The 20000-nt window shown below is 39.6% G+C and overlaps 2 protein-coding genes across 2 annotated transcripts in view; one reads left to right on the top strand and one right to left on the bottom strand.

Moving 5' to 3' along the window:
- The window catches only part of LOC146484263 (nose resistant to fluoxetine protein 6-like), a 27260-nt gene extending 14916 nt beyond the window's left edge, over positions 1 to 12344 (top strand). The window contains exons 9-15 of the mRNA XM_085105044.1: positions 2748 to 2916; positions 4404 to 4483; positions 6686 to 6796; positions 7687 to 7828; positions 9259 to 9469; positions 9885 to 10027; positions 11065 to 12344. Of these exons, the coding sequence (XP_084961170.1) occupies positions 2748 to 2916; positions 4404 to 4483; positions 6686 to 6796; positions 7687 to 7828; positions 9259 to 9469; positions 9885 to 10027; positions 11065 to 11187 (979 nt within the window). The 3' untranslated portion in view covers positions 11188 to 12344. The remainder of the gene's footprint in view (positions 1 to 2747; positions 2917 to 4403; positions 4484 to 6685; positions 6797 to 7686; positions 7829 to 9258; positions 9470 to 9884; positions 10028 to 11064) is intronic.
- Positions 12345 to 19521: 7177 nt separating this feature from the next.
- Positions 19522 to 20000, bottom strand: part of LOC146484262 (nose resistant to fluoxetine protein 6-like) — a 24146-nt gene continuing 23667 nt past the window's right edge. The window contains exon 15 of the mRNA XM_085105043.1: positions 19522 to 20000. This exon is cut by the window's right edge and continues 2261 nt beyond it. The gene's annotated coding sequence lies outside the window, so the exon portion shown is untranslated.

Here is a 20000-nt window from a genome sequence, read left to right as displayed (position 1 = left end):
TTTTTCAGAGATAATTAAGCAACAATAATTTTAACAAACGTTAATACAAACAATGTGTGCAATTTTTCCCTAAATTGAAGCTTTATTATCTCTGAAAAATGTGTGGTTACCCTTACTCTTGTTTCCCGATTCTAAAACCCTTGCCAAAACCTCCTTTTCTCGCGTAGTGAAACCCCCCCCACCCCCCCCCCCCCAAAAAAAAAAATTTGTTTTAGCAGGCACCTAGCACTAGGAGTTAATATTGACAGAGCACTAAACTTTTCTGATCATGTAAGTTACATATGTAAGAAAGCCACCCAGCGGGTAGGGGTAATTAGAAGGCTGAGGATCTTGATACCTACAAGTGCAAAGTTGCAACTGCATGGAGCTGCTATCCTTCCATATTTAACATATTGTGGCATAGTATGGAATTTCTGTAAATCTTGTGATTCTAGAAAGCTCGAGGGGATACAGGAGAGAGGTCTCAGGTCTCAGGGCTTATATCAGGGAAAATCACACTTTTTTAAGTTCAGAGAATTCTGTGCAAAGTCAGGGAAACTCTAAATTATACTTGAGAGTCATTGAAAAGTGAAGGGAACTTAATATTTTTGCCAGCCAGTAGGTTGATGAAAGTTTCCTTGTTGCCAAACTGAGATTATAATTTCACATAGTTATTGACTTCTGTCTCTTTATTGCCGAAGGATTTGTCTTGAATAGTCAGTGATAAATGGTTTGTGGTCAGTAAAAATTCAGGGAATTTTTTTTATCCTCATATGGGGCATTCTTGGTAAAAGAGATAAAAGATAAGAAAGAAAAGAATTGACACTTCACTGTGGGTCTGCGACACATATTTACCGTTCCAGAAACGTTTGAATTTCTTGTGCCTCTAATTAGCTAGAAATTTCTGGCATTGTGTTTTTCTGGTTTGTACTTTTAAGGGGAAGTATTTCGCGAATTTGATGCCATTTCAAAACCCAAAAATGTTTGTTTGTCAACAGAAACCAAACAACAATTGTTTAGTTTTGTTGTACATTATCACCCCAGTGCAATGAAACTGTCAATAAAAGTGGTGTGACCTTCATGGGTCACAGGATGGAAGTAGCTGAGGTTACGGAGCGTATTGATACGAACGCACAACAACAGAGGTCAAAGTTCCAATCACTAATGACTTCAATGAATCACACTTGACGAAGATAGCATCACAAATACTTGGTAACCTGTCAGAACTGTAGCGATACGATCGTAACTGTGGTAGCGATTGCTGAAATGCCTATATGTGTGGCTGTGGCAATGATTGTGATTGCCGGTTGTGGTTGTGGTTCGAACTAAAAAGCAACAAAAACGAAATCGTTGCTTATGCAATTGATCTAATTGATTAACTAACCATAAAACAACAATACAGAAATCTGTGCGAGAAATGGACAAATGATAAACGAAACAATAGAATAAACCGAGCGTAAACAATATAAGTAACTTACTTTGGTCTAGCTTCTTGAAATAGGTAATTGTAGCACCTCAAAACGTCAATAGCAGTAGCGAATTCTAGCTAGCGAGCAGCGACTGTGCTACAGTAATATGCTCTCCACACGTGGCGGTCGAACGGAAACATGACCCTATGTAATAGACTAAATTATGTGTAAATGACCAAAGTGACAACTATTGCGTCACGTGTCTACTTGAAATGAAACAAATGAACAGTAACGCACAAAGGAGCAAATACAGGAAATGTACAAAAAACAAAGAGGCGTTTCAAAACTAACAAGTGGCTCTGGCCAAAGATAGGTCAGAATGGATTGAAATTTGAAAAGTGTTAGGCTTAAGGCCTTTTTCAAGTTCTCGCATTTTTGTTTCCAAAATGCGCACGAGCTCTTGACAAAAGAGGTCGAAAACCCCATAACACTTCCCCCTGAACTTCTGAAACTACGATTTCAATCCTTTGACTATTTGAAATTTACTGAAATTGCAGTCAGGAATGGACATAATGTGTATGACACTGACTCCAGTCCTGACGGATCTTCACTGGCTCCCTGTCTCCTTTCGTACTGAATTTAAAATTATGTTAATCACTTACAAAGTACTACACGATCAAGCTTCAATCTATATACAGGAACTCCTTCAATTGTATACACCCAGCCGCAATCTCAGATCCTCTAATAGACATTTATAAGTTAAACCCTCCTTTAATCTCAACTCGTATGGTAAGCGAGCTTTTTCTGTTGCTGCCCCAGAACTTTGGAATAGCTTATCTGAGGACATTAAATCTGCAAATTCAATTGATGATTTTAAACGCAAACTTAAAACATTTCGTTTTATGCGAGCTCATGAATCGTGATGTTTTCATGATTTGTTATCTGATGTTTGTAATTGTGTAAATTTATTTATCTTGTAGTTAGCGTCTAGTTTTAATGCGAATTCCTTGCGATCATTTCTACTTTTTTAGTTCTATCTAAGTTTTGTAAGCAGCGTCTTTGAATCTTGTAGAAAAGGCGCTATATAAATGGATTATTATTACTATTATTACTTGTTAAACGTTAAAAACCACGTTAAGTTTACAAAAACTTAGCAAGACGTTTCGGCCTATAATCTTCGGTCTTCTTCGGTTTATAAAATGACAAATAAGTAAACGCTTATCCAGCGGTTCACAGTTTGCGCGTGCTACAATCACGATGCGTACGCGTAACGAACGTTTAACTAGTCAGTGTAGTACACATCATCGACTACATTATCCTTTGAATATTTGTTAATCCACAATGTTGATTTCTCTTCAGGTTGACTCCAAGCTACATGTTTGTTATTTTGTTTTACGCCAATCTGTACGCATTCCTTGGCGAAGGTCCTTTGTGGTATACCAACCAGTTACGTACCAAATGTGATGATTACTGGTGGACAAATCTGCTGTATATCAATAATTTTTATCCTACATCCTTTCACGATGGGGTGAGGTGTAGCTTTACTTTCAGTTAGGCCAACTGAGCCTTGCTCAAATTACTCACATACTTGACACAAGCAACCGTGACAAAGCGAAATTCTCGCCAGTAAGACTGATGGCTTAAACAATTACTTGAAATGTATACTCGCTGCAAAAATTTACAGGTCAGTTAAATTTTTAACTGACCTGATATCGCACGAATATCACCGGATTTTGGCTAGATTTGGGTACGGTGAATACCTACCTGGTGTCGTCATGGATATTTTGCGAACCATGGCTAGACCATGGCTAGACCAAACCGTACCAAAAAGGTACGAATAGGTACAAATTTAGGTCTAACGCCCTTCCATCAAGGGACACGAGAAAGTATAACCCTTGCTCCTAAGACGGATCAAATCAGCAAAAGACCAGGCATAGACAGCAACTATTACACCATAGAAGTATGGTGAGCACATTTTTGTTGTGAGATTTGTTATTTCTATGTTCTTCGACCAATTTATGAAAATCCCATTTAAAAACCTTATGTTTTTGCCGTAACCGTTATTACGCAAATAATTCAAATCCTTGTAACACAACACCGCCGATATTTGGGTAGAGTTCCCTTGTAAAACATGAAAATATACTTCCAAGTTACGTTTTCGTTGGCGTTGGCCAGCACACCGTCCTTGTTGCTTAATGTCCCTAGACATTGCTTTCAGCATTCTTAGGCTCTGTTGTTCGCGTCGGATGTTTCAGCCTCGTAATGCTTTATTTCCAATGAAATTTCGATTAGAAAAAAGGGAAGTAATGAGCCAACTTCGGTTTTACGTACTCAACGGTGTGTTTTCTTTCAAAACTTTCCTGGAACAATTTTCTTTTGGGGGTTCAACAGAGTGAATAATTGTTTCCCAGTTTCAAGTGAATAGATCTAAGCTATGACTATTTATTGGAAACTGGATCCTCACTGAATGATGCTCAGATTGGCTCAGTGGCTATGGACTATCAGCCACCATACCTTGCCCGAGTTTTTGGAAAATGAAATGAGCAAGATCTATCAATATTCCTTGGTTGTTTTTCATAAACGTTTTTCCACTCGTCGTAGTTGAATATGGGATGGTTCCAGCCGACTCCTCGCTGACAATCTATCAACTCATATCCAATGTACACTCGTGGGATACATGAATTCTTCAGTTCTTCTGGTTTGGGCAGTAACGACTACTACACAGCCATTACAAGACTGACTTGTTCACTTTTAAAAGCTTCGTAGGAGAAAGACAACTGCTTCTTACCCTCCTTATGGATCTTAGATTATATTATATTTTTATATTTATCTACGTCGTATTTATCTTTACTTTGCTTTTTACCTTTTTTTCTTTAGCATATTTTTAAATTATCAGTTATTTAGCCTTTTGGCTGCCAAGCGTGTTTTAATAAACTATTATCTTTCTGTCGAGCTGCATGTTAAACTTTGTATTATACATTCTTTCTGTAAAATCTGATTCACTTGATTTTGCAGTGCCTTAAATGGTCGTGGTATCTTGCTAATGACATGCAGTTTTATATCATCAGTCCGTTACTTCTTTTCATCATCTACAGGTATGGAGCTGCCCTTTTTAATTCAATGAATCTAATAAACTACAATAAATAAATAAATAAATAAATAAACAAATAGATGAATAATAAAATAATTTGTAGCTTATTGCTTTAGAAGAGGGGAAAAAAAGTGCACAGCTGGAAGCTACTGTTTTTTTTAATGTTTGTTTATTATATAGCTGAACTGGTCTGCGCTAAAAATAAGAATTCTGATTGGCTCCCTGAGCGGTCCGAATTCTGGACCTTTAAGATAGACCGCTTGCGTTAAAACGCACATTTGAAAGGAGGAAAGTGTTTCAATTTTGACAAAAAAAGTAAAAATGTTTTAAATTAAGCTTATGAAGTAGGAACTGTTCAAACCGTCATGTCGGAGTTTTTACTTTCTTGCACTTTTTCTCGCACTGCTTGAACAAAAGCTTCACGCGGACTAGAAAGCAACAAGCAGGAAATTCTGTGTAATAAAACCTTATTAAATTAGCTCCTTCGGTCCGTTATGGGAAAATATTGGTTTCTTCGTTTTTGCCGTTGCAAGCTTATTGGCTTCGCCTTCGGCGAGATTTTCACCAGTTTAATTCCCGACCACATGTGGGTACAATTATAGCATTGGGGGGTTGGCTGGTTCGCTAAATGTCTAAGTGTACACAACGCTTATTTTATGTGCTGGCGAGATGGAGGTAACCGAGCGGTTAATGTGCTTGCGTGATGCAGGTAATTTGGTGTTGGTGGAGAGAACAAATGCTTTGTCTTGGAGTTGGCAGTGGCGGAGAGAACAATTGCATTGTGTTGGAGTTGGCAGTGGTGGAGAGAACAATTGCATTGTGGTGGAGAGAATTATTGAACTGTGGTGGAGCTTTTGGTGGTGGAAAAAACAATTGCGTTGTGGTGGAGTTGGTGGTGGTGGAGAAAATAATTGCATTGTGGTGGAGTTGGTGGTGGAGGAGAAAACAATTGCATTGTGGTGGAGCTGGCGGTGGTGGAGAAAATAAGATTGCGGTTGTGGTAGAGGAAACAACAGCATTGTCGTGGTGGAGGTGAGAAGGAGTAGGAAGAGGAGGAAGCAGAGTAAGCCAAAATAGACAAACCTGTAAAATCGTTTCTGAAACTGTTGGTTATCCTGAAATAAAACATGACATCATGCTATGATTACCACAGTAGGTAAAGAGAATTCACCGCGTTTCATTTATGAGATCAAGACAACAACCTATGACGTCACTGACGTTAATGTATTACCTCTCATTATTATTGATATACCCCCTTAAAAAAGTGGATTAAACGGTCCCTGTCATACTACTAGAATAAATACAAGGTATTGAATGTTTACAATATGTGATTTTAACTAATAATAATAATACACTGTATTTTCGCTTATTATTCTCAATAGGGTAGAAAAAACTAAAACAAAAAGGTCGGGGGATTGGAGCCGCGTTCTCGTTTAAAACAAGTTGCACAATGTACAAATAAGGAAAATATTACAGGAAAAATTGGGTTAGAGTAAACAAGTCAAAGTTTATTTGAAACGCCCCCATTTTGATTTGAAAATTTTTTATGGTATTCGTTTTGTACACAAAGATCTTAAAAGATCTATGACAACGACTTAGTGTGTGCAAAAAAACTACTCTGTACGTGCGGAAGGGATTTTGGTACATTTCTTTTCCCTCTTCTATACGACGATGGTTCCTATCAATTGGGCTCTAAGATAGCTCGAACAAATAAACAAAAAAATAAATAAATAATAAATGGGAATCTCAGTGGCATATCCACAGAGTGGCTATTCGTCCACTATTTCCAGGTCGAATTGAAATTTGGAATGTTGGTTTTTGAGGAGCGTGGAAAACCGGAGTACCCGGAGAAAAACCCTCGGAGCAGAGACGAGAACCAACAACAAACTGAACCCACATATGACGCTGAGTCCGGGAATCGAACCCGGGCCACATTGGTGGGAGGCGAGTGCTCTCACCACTGTGCCATCACCACTGTTCCTATTGGAATTATCGCGATGTAGTTCGAGGAACGCAAACTCACATTTTCAAGTAACGTTTTTGTTGGCGTTGCCGTCGTGGCTCTTAAGCTCCCTATTTACAACAGAATAGTGGAAGTAACCGTTGGGAAGAGTTTCAGTCAATCAATAGGAGATTTTTGTGACACACTGTTTTGCAGCCAAACTAGCCGGAAGTGACGATTGACTTGATTTATATTGATTATCAGATTCAAGTGGAAAGGAGTCGTTATTGGTGTGGGCGGCCTTCTTCAAATCTCGCTTATCGTCACCGGCGTAATAATTGATGTTTATAATACAGATGTAATAGTTGTAACCAGGTGAGTGAATCCTTGTTTGTTTGATATTTCGCAACAAGCTGGAGGTTGACAAAGTAATTTACTACATAGCTACTGTTCTAGCATTTAGCTAACGTGCGTAGCATTCGCATCCTTTCTGACAGCATTAGCCTCCGACCCAGTTGTTTTTACGGAAATCGTATTAGCTCTCTGCCCTAAAAACAACTGCCATATAAAATTTCATGAAACTTTGTACACAACCACAGTACAAAGTTCGGCACACACGATGGACAAGTCTTCGGCACTTGTTGCAGAGATAGCCTGTGAACAGGCTCCCAGGTGAGGGATAATGCAAAAAGAAAAATCGGCGAGCCGGACGAGCGGTGCACGTTAATGGGCTCGATTTTTATCTTCGACCTATACCCTACTTGGGAGCCTGTTGACAGGGACAAGTCCTGGCACCGCCATGTGAACTACTCATTCAGTCTTTTTCCCTGAGACTTATTTGAAGTATTCAAACTCGTTTGAATTGAAGGACACTTGCCCCATTGAACGTTTGCTTGTCCCTTTGTGTAAACTGTCCCCTGGAACCAGTGTTCTCGTGTAAACACTGCAAGAGACATGTTCGAGTGATACAAGACTGATCTAGTTTTCGACAATGTCTATTATTCTGGACTTAGTGGCTACACATCTCCGTTGTGCTGCACAAGATGGTTCTAAATTTTTAATCTTTACATGTATAGCTCCTGAAGTGTGGCTATTCAAATATAAGCTCTCAAGAGGTACATTCTTATGATTCTACCCGTTTTTGATCTTTTTTCGCAAAACAAATAGTCTTTAGTTCAAGCCCGCTGTTTTCGACAGTCTGCCTAAAAGATTTTAAGGGGGGGTTATATCACTAACAAACTGACAGTTAAGGCATTACCTCTCAGGGAAATGACAGATTCAGCTCGAGCAAAATACCAGAACCTGATCTATAACAAGCCATATTGCCGTATCGCTCCATATCTCGTGGGTATTGCTCTTGGCTATCTGATCCACATTGAAAAGGCAGCTCCTCACCGAAGTATATTGGTAAGTAGTCCACGGGAGAGTATCTGGAGATTACTTTGTCAGCAACTAGACCTTGTCCTGTTGTATACACTTTTAAGTCAATCTCTTCGACTCTCCTTGTAGTTGATTGGTTAGCCTGCAGACGAGGCAAGTGCAAAGGGCGAGGCGACCGGGTAGGGAGAGCGCGCTTAGAACGTGAGAAATTATGTTTTTTCTCTCTCTATCTCCGCGCTCACTCACATTTAAACGCCCCCGCGTCATGCTTCGCGCTCGCTTCTTGCCTCAAAAATATACGATAATAATAATAATAATAATAATAATAATAATAATAATAATAATAATAATGATGATGATGACGATGATGATGATGATGATGATGATGATAACGTTTGGCTTGCAGGCTATACAATGGTTGGAGCATCGCCTTGCTTGCAGTAGATGTGAGTGCTGCTCCAGTCGGCTAGGGCAGCTCCTTTATCGTGACTCGCTTTCCCCTCATTACTCGTAATGAGGGGAATGTAGTTTTTATTTCCTCATTTAATGGCCCTGCCGAATTATCACAATTCTTCTTTCCTTTGGATTTCTTTAATTAATTTAAAGACTGTTAATTTAAATTTATCTTCTTTGAGAGTAAGTTTACCCTCAATACTAGTTTGACTTGACGTCACACGCGCGGCACGCAAAGGGTTTGCTAAAGTATTTATATAAACAGAAGTTGTCTCAGTAAGCCGGTCACTTTGTCTTCAAAAGAGGGTGACTCTGCCAGCCAAGCGGATCACCCGGCTAGCTGGGACAACTTTAAGGTTCAAATGTAAACAGTTCGCAACGTATTGTAAGGAAACGTTTGAAAAGATGGCTCACCCAGGGTACAGTAATAGCCCGCGTATAAGAAACTAAATTTTCCAATTTAGCCTAAATAGGTTCTTATATAAATGGTACTTAAAGCAAATTTAGGCTACCTAGGTTCTTAAAATAGGTTCTTATATTTTCATATGAATTTCATCTGAATATACTATATATATTATAAATATCATCTCATAATATAGTATAATGGCAAACACAATAGACATACAACATGATACTTAAGCTTGAAAGAAAAAATAGTTATGTCAAGTTACTTTTAAATAGATGATGATCTTAATTCAGCAGTTTCTACCTATACACTTTCACAGCAACCCTACTGATAAGAGCCTAACTTAAAATTTTAGCCTAAATAGGTTCTTATGTGGAGGGGGCTTAAAATGAAAATTTTAGCCTAACAGGTTCTTAAAACCCAGGTTCTTGTACGCGGGCTATAACTGTAGTTCGTTTGGGCGAATGATGCTACTCGAGACAACTTTACTCGATATAAACAGGCCCTAACGAGTGGTACACACGCACTGTACGTGGGGACAACATTGATACTTGAGACAACCGATAAACCGTTTACTTATTGATACTTTATTTTTCAGCCCAAAATACCGAGACAGATCGTTTGTCTGGTCGGCTGGTTAGTGGCGACCGGTCTGGGCGTCACCATTGTGTACAGTATTTACACAGTCACCAAACAAGGCGGTAAAAAGCTTAACAAGGCTGAGAACATTGTCTACGGCACCTTCTGTCGTTTTGTTTGGGGTCTGGCGCTTGCTTGGGTTCTCTATGCTTGCAACAAAGGATACGGAAGTAAGAAAATAAAAATTGTTGACGCACCTACCCTTTGTAAAATGCTACGTAGGAATTTTATGGGTTCACTGAACACGTTAACGTCGTTGCAGAGTTAATTCTGTGACCCACCATTTCTGTCCTTAGTGCTGGCGGTACAACATTCATTTGTTCCCTTCACTTTCACATTGCCGAAATAAATATCATTATCACCCACAATTTGCTCCCGTCTGGCCTCGGTAAGGTAACGGACAATCAAATCCGAAGGTCGTGGGTTTGATTCCCTCCGAGGTCAAACGCGTCAACTCCGAGTATTCCTCCGACAAACTATTACGCTATCCATAGAAAGTGTTAACGTCCTCTGCTAGCTGGTGTGGCTTAGGAAAGTGCTGCTGATCTGCGATCGTAATTTGAAAATTGATTGTTTTTGCTGCAGGTCTTGTGAACAAGTTACTGTCGGCGTCGTACTGGATTCCACTGAGCCGTTTGACATACAGTGCTTATCTTCTTCACCCAATAGTTCTGAACGCTTACTTTATGTCCTTTCAACACACCGTAGAGTACACCGACAAGCTTGTAGTAAGTTCATTTACGTGAAAAATGCTGATTTTCATAAGTATCAGGTTTTAGTCTTTTAGCAATAATTTCGTCCTTGTTTACGAAGCCTTATGCTTGTGTGTGAAATAAAGAAGATACCGATCGTTTTAATGCTAAGTCGATTCGTTACAACATTGGTAGATAGACACATCATGGCGTCCTGAAGAAAGATGAAGTCGCACTATATGAACTTAAGTGTTCCACGGGGCTGGCGCTTAACCCGGTTTCGCTTGAAGCAACCAGGGGCGCTTGGGGATTCAGTAATAGACTAGCATTCCATCCAGGGAAGGTGGGTTGGTAATGGTTCTAGTTGTTTCTCTGGTCTTTGTTACGGGTTCCTATAGAGCAGACAGAAATTGTGATCTATATGGTTAGCTGGATCTGTGAACTTCAGTTTTTGGTTCATAGATTGGTTTCGTTCATCCGGCTAACGCTTTTGCGTGTGTCACTATCGCTAAAACCAGATAAAAACTATTTAGACCTAATACCTGAGAAGACCTAGAACATTAAAACGGTTAAGCTGAATTTCTCGGTGTTGTCGACACCACTGCACTGCTTTAGTCATTTGATGATTGCCACACTCCAATAACAACAGTGGGGAACTTAAAAGTAGCGACGACGGCAACGCCAACGAAAACGTTACATAAAAATACAACTTTACTTCATTTGTACTAGTTCGTCGTTATTTCAACTCGTTCCGGCAACTTCCGCAGAAACGACCAACTACTCAGGAACCAAATTGGTGGTTCAGGTTAAGAAAGAGAATGAAGAATTCACCGTCGTGTGTTCACGTGCTCCACAAAACCTTGAATTTGGCTGTCTCTCGTTGTCGCTTTGCAGTGGACGGCATACAATTGTACCAAAATTTAAAACGCATGTGGAAAGCAATTGTTTTCGCTCATTACACCTGTTGTTTTGTGCCGTTGTCGTTGCTTAAGAACCCTAATGCCGGTTAAAGCTCTCAGTAAACCGATGAATTTTCGAGCTCTCGTGCTGAATGTTATCGTTTTCTCCCACAGGCTTTTTACTTCGTGTCAGTGGTGGTGATGTCCTATGCAGCCGCATTTGTGTTGGCTATCTGCGTGGAGTTACCCATGATGCAGCTAGAAAATGTGCTGTTCTTTAGAGGCAAGAGATCCTAACTTAACACTTGAACGCACAATACTGAGTTGATAACATTACACTGGGTAACCTCTTTAAACTGTTAAACGTTGCTTTTGGTTATAAGTTCAAACGAAACTCGTTGAGTAGTAAGCTACAGTTTTGTTGATTAATGATATTAAATCGTGTACATTTAGATATTTTCGCTTTTTTGCTATCCAATGGGTCGTCCACGTAGGGAATAAATGTCGTATATCTTGTTCCTGTGTTGTTGCTGGTGAAATGAAAGTTTTCTTAATAAGGTATTATACGTTTAGATGCTTTAGTTGAAAGATTAAGTCGCAGAACGTTTTAGCATAGTTAATTGAGGGACTGGTTATGAGATGCTGTTGGAAGGGCTGCTACCGTGCACAATCCTTTGTTTTAACGTTCACACTACAGCTGAATTTCTTAACAGGAACGCTTCGATTGGTCAGTTTCTCCGACACATTTCAAAATCTATTGTAGTTTGTGCACGGTGAAGGCCAAAAACGCGAACAAAAACATCTAACCAAGCAGTTTGTCAGCCTTCATAACCATTGCCTTTTATTAACTTTGGTTTTAGGAAACGAAATCTTATATCCAGAATTTACAACTATTGTTGGCTTTACGAAAATGTTTGTTGACCTTATGTTTAACAATAAAATTACCATATTACCATATTAATATTGTACCATATTAGAAACTCACACTTGTGCTAATTTATCAGTGGTTTTTTTGGGGGGGTTTATTTATTTTTCGGTGTTGGGAAGCGATACAATATATGCTTTATTTACGGGAATATTCGAATCAAAAGGATAAAAACATTATAAAGTTCAATGGTGTAACCTAAAATGTGTATGACACTGACTCGTAAAACGTTAAAAACCAGCGTTTATAAAGAACTTTAACAAGACGTTTCGGCCAAAAATCTTCGGCCTTCGTCGGTTTAAAAAATGACAAATAAGCAAACGCTTAGTGAACGGTTTACAGTATGCGCGTGCTACAATCACGACACGTAACGAACGATCACCGCGCGAGAGAACAGATCACGTGAGTGAGCTATAAATTCCAGGAACATCAATATGTTCATTGCCCGCATTTCAGTCTCGCAGAGAATGCCAGGCCTCAAGAAAAAGTCTCTTGTGGTAATCACGCGCTTTGCCGACAATGGTTGCTCGGTCAAAATCTATCCGTGTTGGCGATAACAACTCAACGATAGCGCAACACGCGAATCAGTTTGGCCATAGTATAGATTTTGACCGAGCCACCATTGTCAGCAAAGCGCGTGATTACCACAAGAAACTTTTTCTTGAGGCCTGGCATTCTCTGCGAGACCGCAATGCGGGCAATGAACATATTGATGTTCCTGGAATTTATAGCTCACTCACGTGATCTGTTCTCTCGCGCAGTGATCGTTCGTTACGTGTCGTGATTGTAGCACGCGCATACTGTGAACCGTTAACTAAGCGTTTGCTTATTTGTCATTTTTTAAACCGACGAAGGCCGAAGATTTTTGGCCAAAACGTCTTGTTAAAGTTCTTTGTAAACGTTTGGTTTTTAACGTTTTACGAGTCAGTGTCATACACATTTTAGGTTACATTATGTCCATTCCTGACTGCAATTTCAGTATATTTCATTTGATACGTTCAATGGTTTACCTTTGTATTTATGTTTTAGTGTAGTGCTGATCTTGCTCTGATCAAATGTTGTTTTCTCCTGGTATAAATTTGGCATAAGTAGTTGTTCTGTTTTGGACTGTTTCTTAGGAAGTTTATCTTTCAAGAATGGCTGAAATTGGTTTTCCTCGATAACAATACATTGTTTACATTTAGTCAAGCCATACTTTATTGTGTCTGACCTTAAGTGAACCTTTCGCTGGTATTTGCCTGGAAATGGCCACCCTTCTTGTTTTATCGTTTATGGTGAAGATTTTCAGTGTCTCATACGAATTTATACCAGCCGATATATTGTCAGTTAAGTTAGTTTTCACTGTACTTATTTGAATGATAATCATAATATTTAAATCTTTTCATCCTAAGGTGGTTATCAATGTCATTGCATTTGTTCTCTAACCACGTACTGTATGTTTAATGAGGAAACTAAAAGTTGTAGACGTGTACTCTGTAATTTATGGTAATTGGCGTGGACTTGTAGTACCGCCTTTCTTCTTGGAAAGTTGTTGTTTTGCAACAACACGGCTGGACGCTGCTTGAGACTTCAACTTAGTATTTTACAAACTTATGATTGTCAATGTGTAATTTTTATCAACATTTGTGTTCATTGTAACTTTTATATTTCTCCCGTTGCTTTATTTTGGTTGGACATTTCGAGTAACATAACGAATCCTAAAAGAAGAGTACATTTTCCTCATCAAATAAAGGGAAGGTACCTATTACAAATTCCAATGCCAACTGATCATGGGAAGGCTTACGTTAGCCTCCATTAGTAGTTGGCGAGTGTTTGACAGTAGGTTGTCAATCATACTCCGGCCAACATAAAAGCAACGCGAGAATTTCTTCACTAGATGAATTCTGTAAACTGAGCTTTAGAGTGACTTTTGTAATAGAACGTAACTATTTGAACAACAACTGAGTGTGTGTCCAGTAGATTTGAATCCGAGCTGATTCCCTGGTTAGACGTTTAAGAACAAGTCTAACACTTTACCCCGAGACATTTGTCCCTTCGAAAACGAAAAGAATATAGTCTTCCAGTGTCATTGAAAGTTTGAGCTGGCATTATTTTTCGAATAAAACTTAAGATTTTCTTTAAAGGGAACCTCCACTCCGACAACAAATGGACGGTAAATGATTGGAATTAGTGTCTAAATTCTAAATTTTAGTTTAAATTGTAGAAAAAACATTCAAATGTGCTAAAAATTAGATATGATTATGGCCTATTTTCGCTTTTAAGTTTCCTGGGCACCGCCATTTGGAGGTTATGACGTCATACGGTTGCTGCTATTGTTATCCAGCAGAAGTTCTTTTTGTGAAACAATTGAGCAACCGTATTACGTCATGAAATCAAAGATGGCGGCGCCCGGGTAATTTAAAAGGAAAATAGGCGATAGTCAAATCCTGTTTTGTCCGACACAAAAATCTTATTTCCACGAAATTTAAAATGAGATCGCATTTCCAACAATTTAACGTTAATCTATTTCAAGAGTGGAGGTTCCTTTAAACCAAATCCAAATTTCTGAGGTGCTCAAGACCGGTTCCGAACAGATATCCACCGAAATGAACCGTTGGAGAGGACCAATGAAAATTTTTGATTTGTTCAGTTTTATTGTTCACCGCGTTGTAGACCAAACGGCGATACAGTGGAGTTGTTGTTTAAGGACGGTGTCTGCTAATACCGAATTATTTTTGTGTGGTTTATGGCTATGCGGGAAAAGCAGATCTTAGCAAGGGCTATTGGTATCCAAAAAGAAAATTTGGGATAACCACGCATTCTTTTAGAGAGAAATAAGTAACAATTATTCTAAAAAGCAGTAAAATACAAAGCGACGTATGGTGTTTTGTTTCTTTTTTTAATATTGAAGCTTTATTATCTCTGAAAAATGTATGGTTACCCCCTATTATTTTTTTTAACCAAGAGCACTTGCTAAGGTCTGCTTACTTCGCATAGTTTAAATGTCGCAAAAAATATCCCGTATTAGTAGGCATCACCCATAGGAAACCCAAGTGTCTCGAGATGCGCAGAAGGCATATTCAGTAACAAAAATAGGCACCGTCCTTAAACTTGGTTAAACTGACGATGAACAGAGTAACTTTGTATCCCTTTGTGTTAGGTATTGGGCAGTCCGTACAACCCCACGAAACAGATAAATACATAGTGGCAATTTAACGAATAGAATTCATATAGATTTGGATTTCAACTGAGTGTCGAAAGCAGATTTCGCGTTTGCAGTGGTTTTGGTTTACTACGTGCTTTGATTTTTTATTTGATTTGATTTCGCACCACTTTCTCAACCAATGAGAAGCAAAACCACAACTTGTCGTGTCTTGGTCGCACGCGTTTTCCCGCGCTTGGCACCGATTACATGTACTGTCTTCGAATTCTGATTGGTTCGTTGCGCTCTCTCTCTGTTGTGATTGGCCAGACTGTGTCGAACTAAACAAATTTAAACGTGTTTAAGCTTTGGTATGAATTGGGCATAAAATAAGCATGGTAAACGTATACGGCCATACATCACTTGGGTCGTCTGAGGACACCCCAAAATGAATGTAGAAAACACGGCTCGCTTCTTGCCGGATGATGTAGACTGAATTTGCTAAAAAGAATTCGAAATGCGATATTCCTTCACACAGTGGTTGGCAGAATATTTATTTTTTCTCCTATATGGGCGTCATTTTGATCAACAACAATAACAACTTACAACAAACTTAATTTACCCCCGAGTCCAAAAAGCATTTACAATCCAACTTTCCAAGTTTCTTTTACCATAAACTGCAAGTTCCTGTCACTAGTTTTGGTGTCCCTATATATATGTACTTTGGTAATTGGGCCACCGCTTAAACACCATGGGCTCCCGTAGCATGTTGTTCACGAAAGAAGCTGCCATCGCATAGGCCAAAGGTATCCAGTCTTCAAGCAGTTAACGATGCACTTATCTGCATAACCAGTGATACTTTGATCACAACCCATTCTGTGTTTTCAGATCATGTGCTGCTGTAAAGACACCTGTGAGAACGAGAAAGAAACAATACGATGTCAACTGCCGCGCGAAAACACAATCTTGAAATGAAGACAGTACAATGATTAAGAGAATAAGAACTGTGTTTGTGAAATTCAACTCTATAGAAACATGGAAAATGTCAAATAATATTTTTTTCTTCTTTACCCTGCAGTGTTGCGTAACACTAGGATTGAGTTAACTACGTCATGTAACTGGCGAAAAATGTCTGAGATCTCTAGCCCCCGTAGGTTTACGGACAATAGCCCAGCTATATCTTATTTCTGCTGGATGAAAAGTGTACAGTATATGCTCTTTCTTATCAAAAACTCACTGTTTTTTTTATAGTTGAGGACTAAATATATCCCTACAAAGTGAAGAACCTTTCAGAGGAGGCAGAAATTCACTGGAAACTTACCATCCCCATCTGTTTCAATTGCGAGGGCGTTTGGGTATAAACTGACAAGTTCATCTGGTCGCCAGGACGACTCAACTTGTTCTGGTCCGTCCAGAAATTCACCACTGGAATACACTTTCACTTCTCTTACTAACCAAAAGCAGCTGCTCTGATAAGAGGGGAAATGTGTAGTATAAAAGGGGCTGTTTACCCCCTAACCAATCAGATTGCAGGGTTTATACCACGTGATAACAAGGAACCAATCAGGAGCCAATAATTTGCGGTTTCGTGACGTAGTGATGATAAGAAGGGACATGTGCCTTCTTACTGGAGTTGTATAGCCAAGCTTGTCGACTCTATTTGTTGTAACTTTTTGTTGTGCATAAGTGGTTAACTTCGCTGAAATCACCACGTCTCCTAGTTGGGTTTTATCGCGATGAAGTGCAGCGCAAGAACCGATGCAAAAATCGGCTTTTGGTCGTAATGTTTCAAAGGCATTCGGCAGGACGATCACTGCACCCCTAGCCTCCCCTGCGCCTTGCGCGCACATGGTCAAAGCGATTTTCAGTTTCCTTCCCTCGCCCTCACCCACATCACCAAAGTATACATATTTAAGATCTCTGATCTAGCTTTTGAATACACATTTCTCAAATAATAGTTACGTAGCAACTTAGAAAGTCCTTTACCACTACGAGCATGAAATCTACTGGTAGCTTAACTTCTTCCCAGACCTTTGTGGCTACTTTAACATCGCCTAACTTTGGAATAATAATGCTGAGCGCTGGTGGGCCACCGTTGCCGTTTTGTGGACTAGTTTCACCAATACTTTCGATCCCCGCCATGATACAAAGTCACGCCACATTCTCATGACACGCCACCGGCAGAACTAACTGAGGCGGGTAAAAGCCCCTTCAGCCGGAAACTTCAATTTGAGTTTCGATTTCATTTCTTATACAAACTGACAACTGATTTCTAATGGCAATACCACTGAAAAATTTCCCAGACAAGACTAAAAAGCTGCTTCCATGCACTGGGACCAATGTAACCGCTGATAGTAGTAAATTCCACATTTCTACATACATTTAATTTTAGTCATCCAAGCCCCTCCATGTATGTTTCCACTAATAGCGTTGCTACACCATCGATGTAAAAACCACACAGAACCCAGAATTCCTTGCACGATTTGCTCTGATAAAGGGTAAGGTATGCGTTCGAAACTTCAGCTTTTGACTCTCTTAACGCTGACTACATTTTGTAAAGCGGATTAACGAGTAGCCTTCCACGCAGTCGTTTTTAGTAGGTAATACCAGTCCCCTAAAAACCACCGCGTGGGAGCCTAATTAACGTCACGACTTATCCTTGATTGGAATAGAGAAGGAATGAAAGGTTTATAAATTAGAGCAGGAATATTGGAAGAGAAAACACATTATGTGCTATTCAGCTTCAGAAAGTTTTAATGCCAGTATACTCGGGACACTGAAAGCACAGCAAAAGAGGGGCTCAAACGCATTACACTTGGCTGATTTAGCAACAGAACAGGAACGTCAGTTGACAACGGTGCGCGCATCAAAAATGACGTTCCCGTTCTTTTGCTAAATCAGCCTATTATGGTCGGCGTACCAACCTCCCTTGTAAATTGGGGCGGGGCGGGAAAAGACCAGCATCGACTGGTCACGTGACCAACAAACACCCGAAAATCTTGGGTGTAATAAATTAGCGATTACTAGATTATGTATAATGTTGATATCGACTCGGACTGCCACTTCGCGCTCGGCTCAATACACGCCTATTATGCAGGTTACATCAAGGCTCGAATTTTTCGCACTATTATCGTAGCAAGATGGCGGAAACAGGCAGAAAGTATCCGTAGTCATTCGGCTTAGGTTGGCTCTAAACCACAGTAAGTTTCCTTTTTTTAGTTTCTTCCAGTCCTCAAGTGAGGAGTTTATCAAACCGTGGTCTTTCGTGATTGAATTCAATGGGCAGACAAAGAACGATGCTTTTGTCTTCCTTGACCGGCAAGAAGTCAGGTAGGAACTATTTCCCGAAACCATTTGGGAGAACGGCAATAACATCTAGGTCTTCCAGCGTGTACTTAGCCGAGCGCGAAGCGCCAGTCGATATCAACATTATACATAATCTAGTCATCGCTAATTTAGTACACCCAAGATTTTCGGGTGTATGTTGGTCACGTGACCAGCCGATACCGCCCCTCCCAATTTAAAGGGAAAAACCCTGGGAATGAGGCTGGTCGGCGTAGCAGGTCATTCCCATTCGGGAGAAAGCTTCCTTTTAATTATTATTTTTTCCTTCACGAGCCTTCTGCGCTCTTCCCGGGAAAGGAAGCGGCTGTTACGCAGGTTATATATTAGGTTCATTGTTACACACGCCATGCATCACACCCAATCTCACATAGGTAACTTCTTTCTGATTCATGTACCATCTATTTAACCATGCACATCCAGCTTCCATGATGTGATAATGGAACACTACTTGGATCTTCTGTGTGACAGAGACAGGAGCTGCTGGAACACCATGGCAAGGGATGGAACACTAACAGAGCTGGATCAAAATGACGCCCGTGTAGGAAAAAAAAAATCAATATTCTGTGAACCACTGTGTGAAGAAATAAAGCGTTGCGAATTCGTTTTTAGCAAATTCAGTGTACATCATCTGACAGGAAGCGAGCCGATTTTTCTATATTTATTTTGGGGTGTCCTCAAACGAACCACGTGATGTATGGGCGTATACGTAGATCTAACGGTTTTACTTTTTTTTCTCTTTCTATTCAATATTACTGAATCGAGTCTGGTGGGATGCCTAGTTATATACGGAGACGATAGCTGATAACACGGAAAATATTTTTTTTTTCTTTGTTTATGGTGGATTACACAATACAGGTGCCGTAACGACATTCAACCTTGCATAACTATACTACACAGTATCAAATTATGGAGCAATTTTATATCGATAACAAGTGACATCAATTTTCCATGCAATTGATCTTATTCTATACATATTGGCTGAGGTAACACTAACTATATGTAGCTGGGAAATTTTCGCTTCAGTGATGCAGAACACCTTGAAGTAACTATAGTTACACCCTAGCAAGATACATTCCCAGGGGAAAGATAGTTGGGATACACCGATAACTTCACGGGCGATATCAAGACGCCCGTGAAATCTTCGTCTCGTCCCGGTTATCTTGCCCCTGGGTCGAGTCTCCGAAGGCATTTACCATGCTTATTTTTGGCAAGCGCACGTATAGTAGTGAGGCGATTACACAAACCATGAAGTGATTAACCTTTATTCAATGAGCATTTGACGGGCCGCTACTAACTACAGCAAGTCTTTAGTCACATAAAGAATCCAATATCATTGCTTTTCGCAATAACTGTTTTGAAATAAAAATAAAAAAATATAAAAATAAAAGCGACGAGAATCCTTTAGGGGATATATCTCATGTAACTTGGCTAGACGAGCTCATCAAATCATTTAAAATCTCATCGCCTGTTTCTTCAGCAATGTCCAACGATCTTGAAAAAATGGTCAGAATTTTTCCAATAGCTATGCTAGGTCACAAAACAAATCAACGCACGTAGTAAAGCAAACCACTGCAAACGTGAAATCTGCTTTCGACACTCAGTTGGAATCCAAATCATCTAAATTAATTCTATTCGTTAAATTACCACTATGTATCTATCTGTCACATGGGGTTGTACAGACTACCTAATACCTAACCTTGAGCACCTCAGAAATCTGGA

This window comes from Pavona decussata, unplaced genomic scaffold (genome assembly GCF_977016875.1).
Source record: "Pavona decussata unplaced genomic scaffold, jaPavDecu1.1 SCAFFOLD_36, whole genome shotgun sequence".
Lineage (NCBI taxonomy): Eukaryota > Metazoa > Cnidaria > Anthozoa > Scleractinia > Agariciidae > Pavona > Pavona decussata.
The sequence above is the reverse complement of the archived record's forward strand: the minus strand, read 5'-3'. Positions and strand labels throughout refer to the sequence as shown.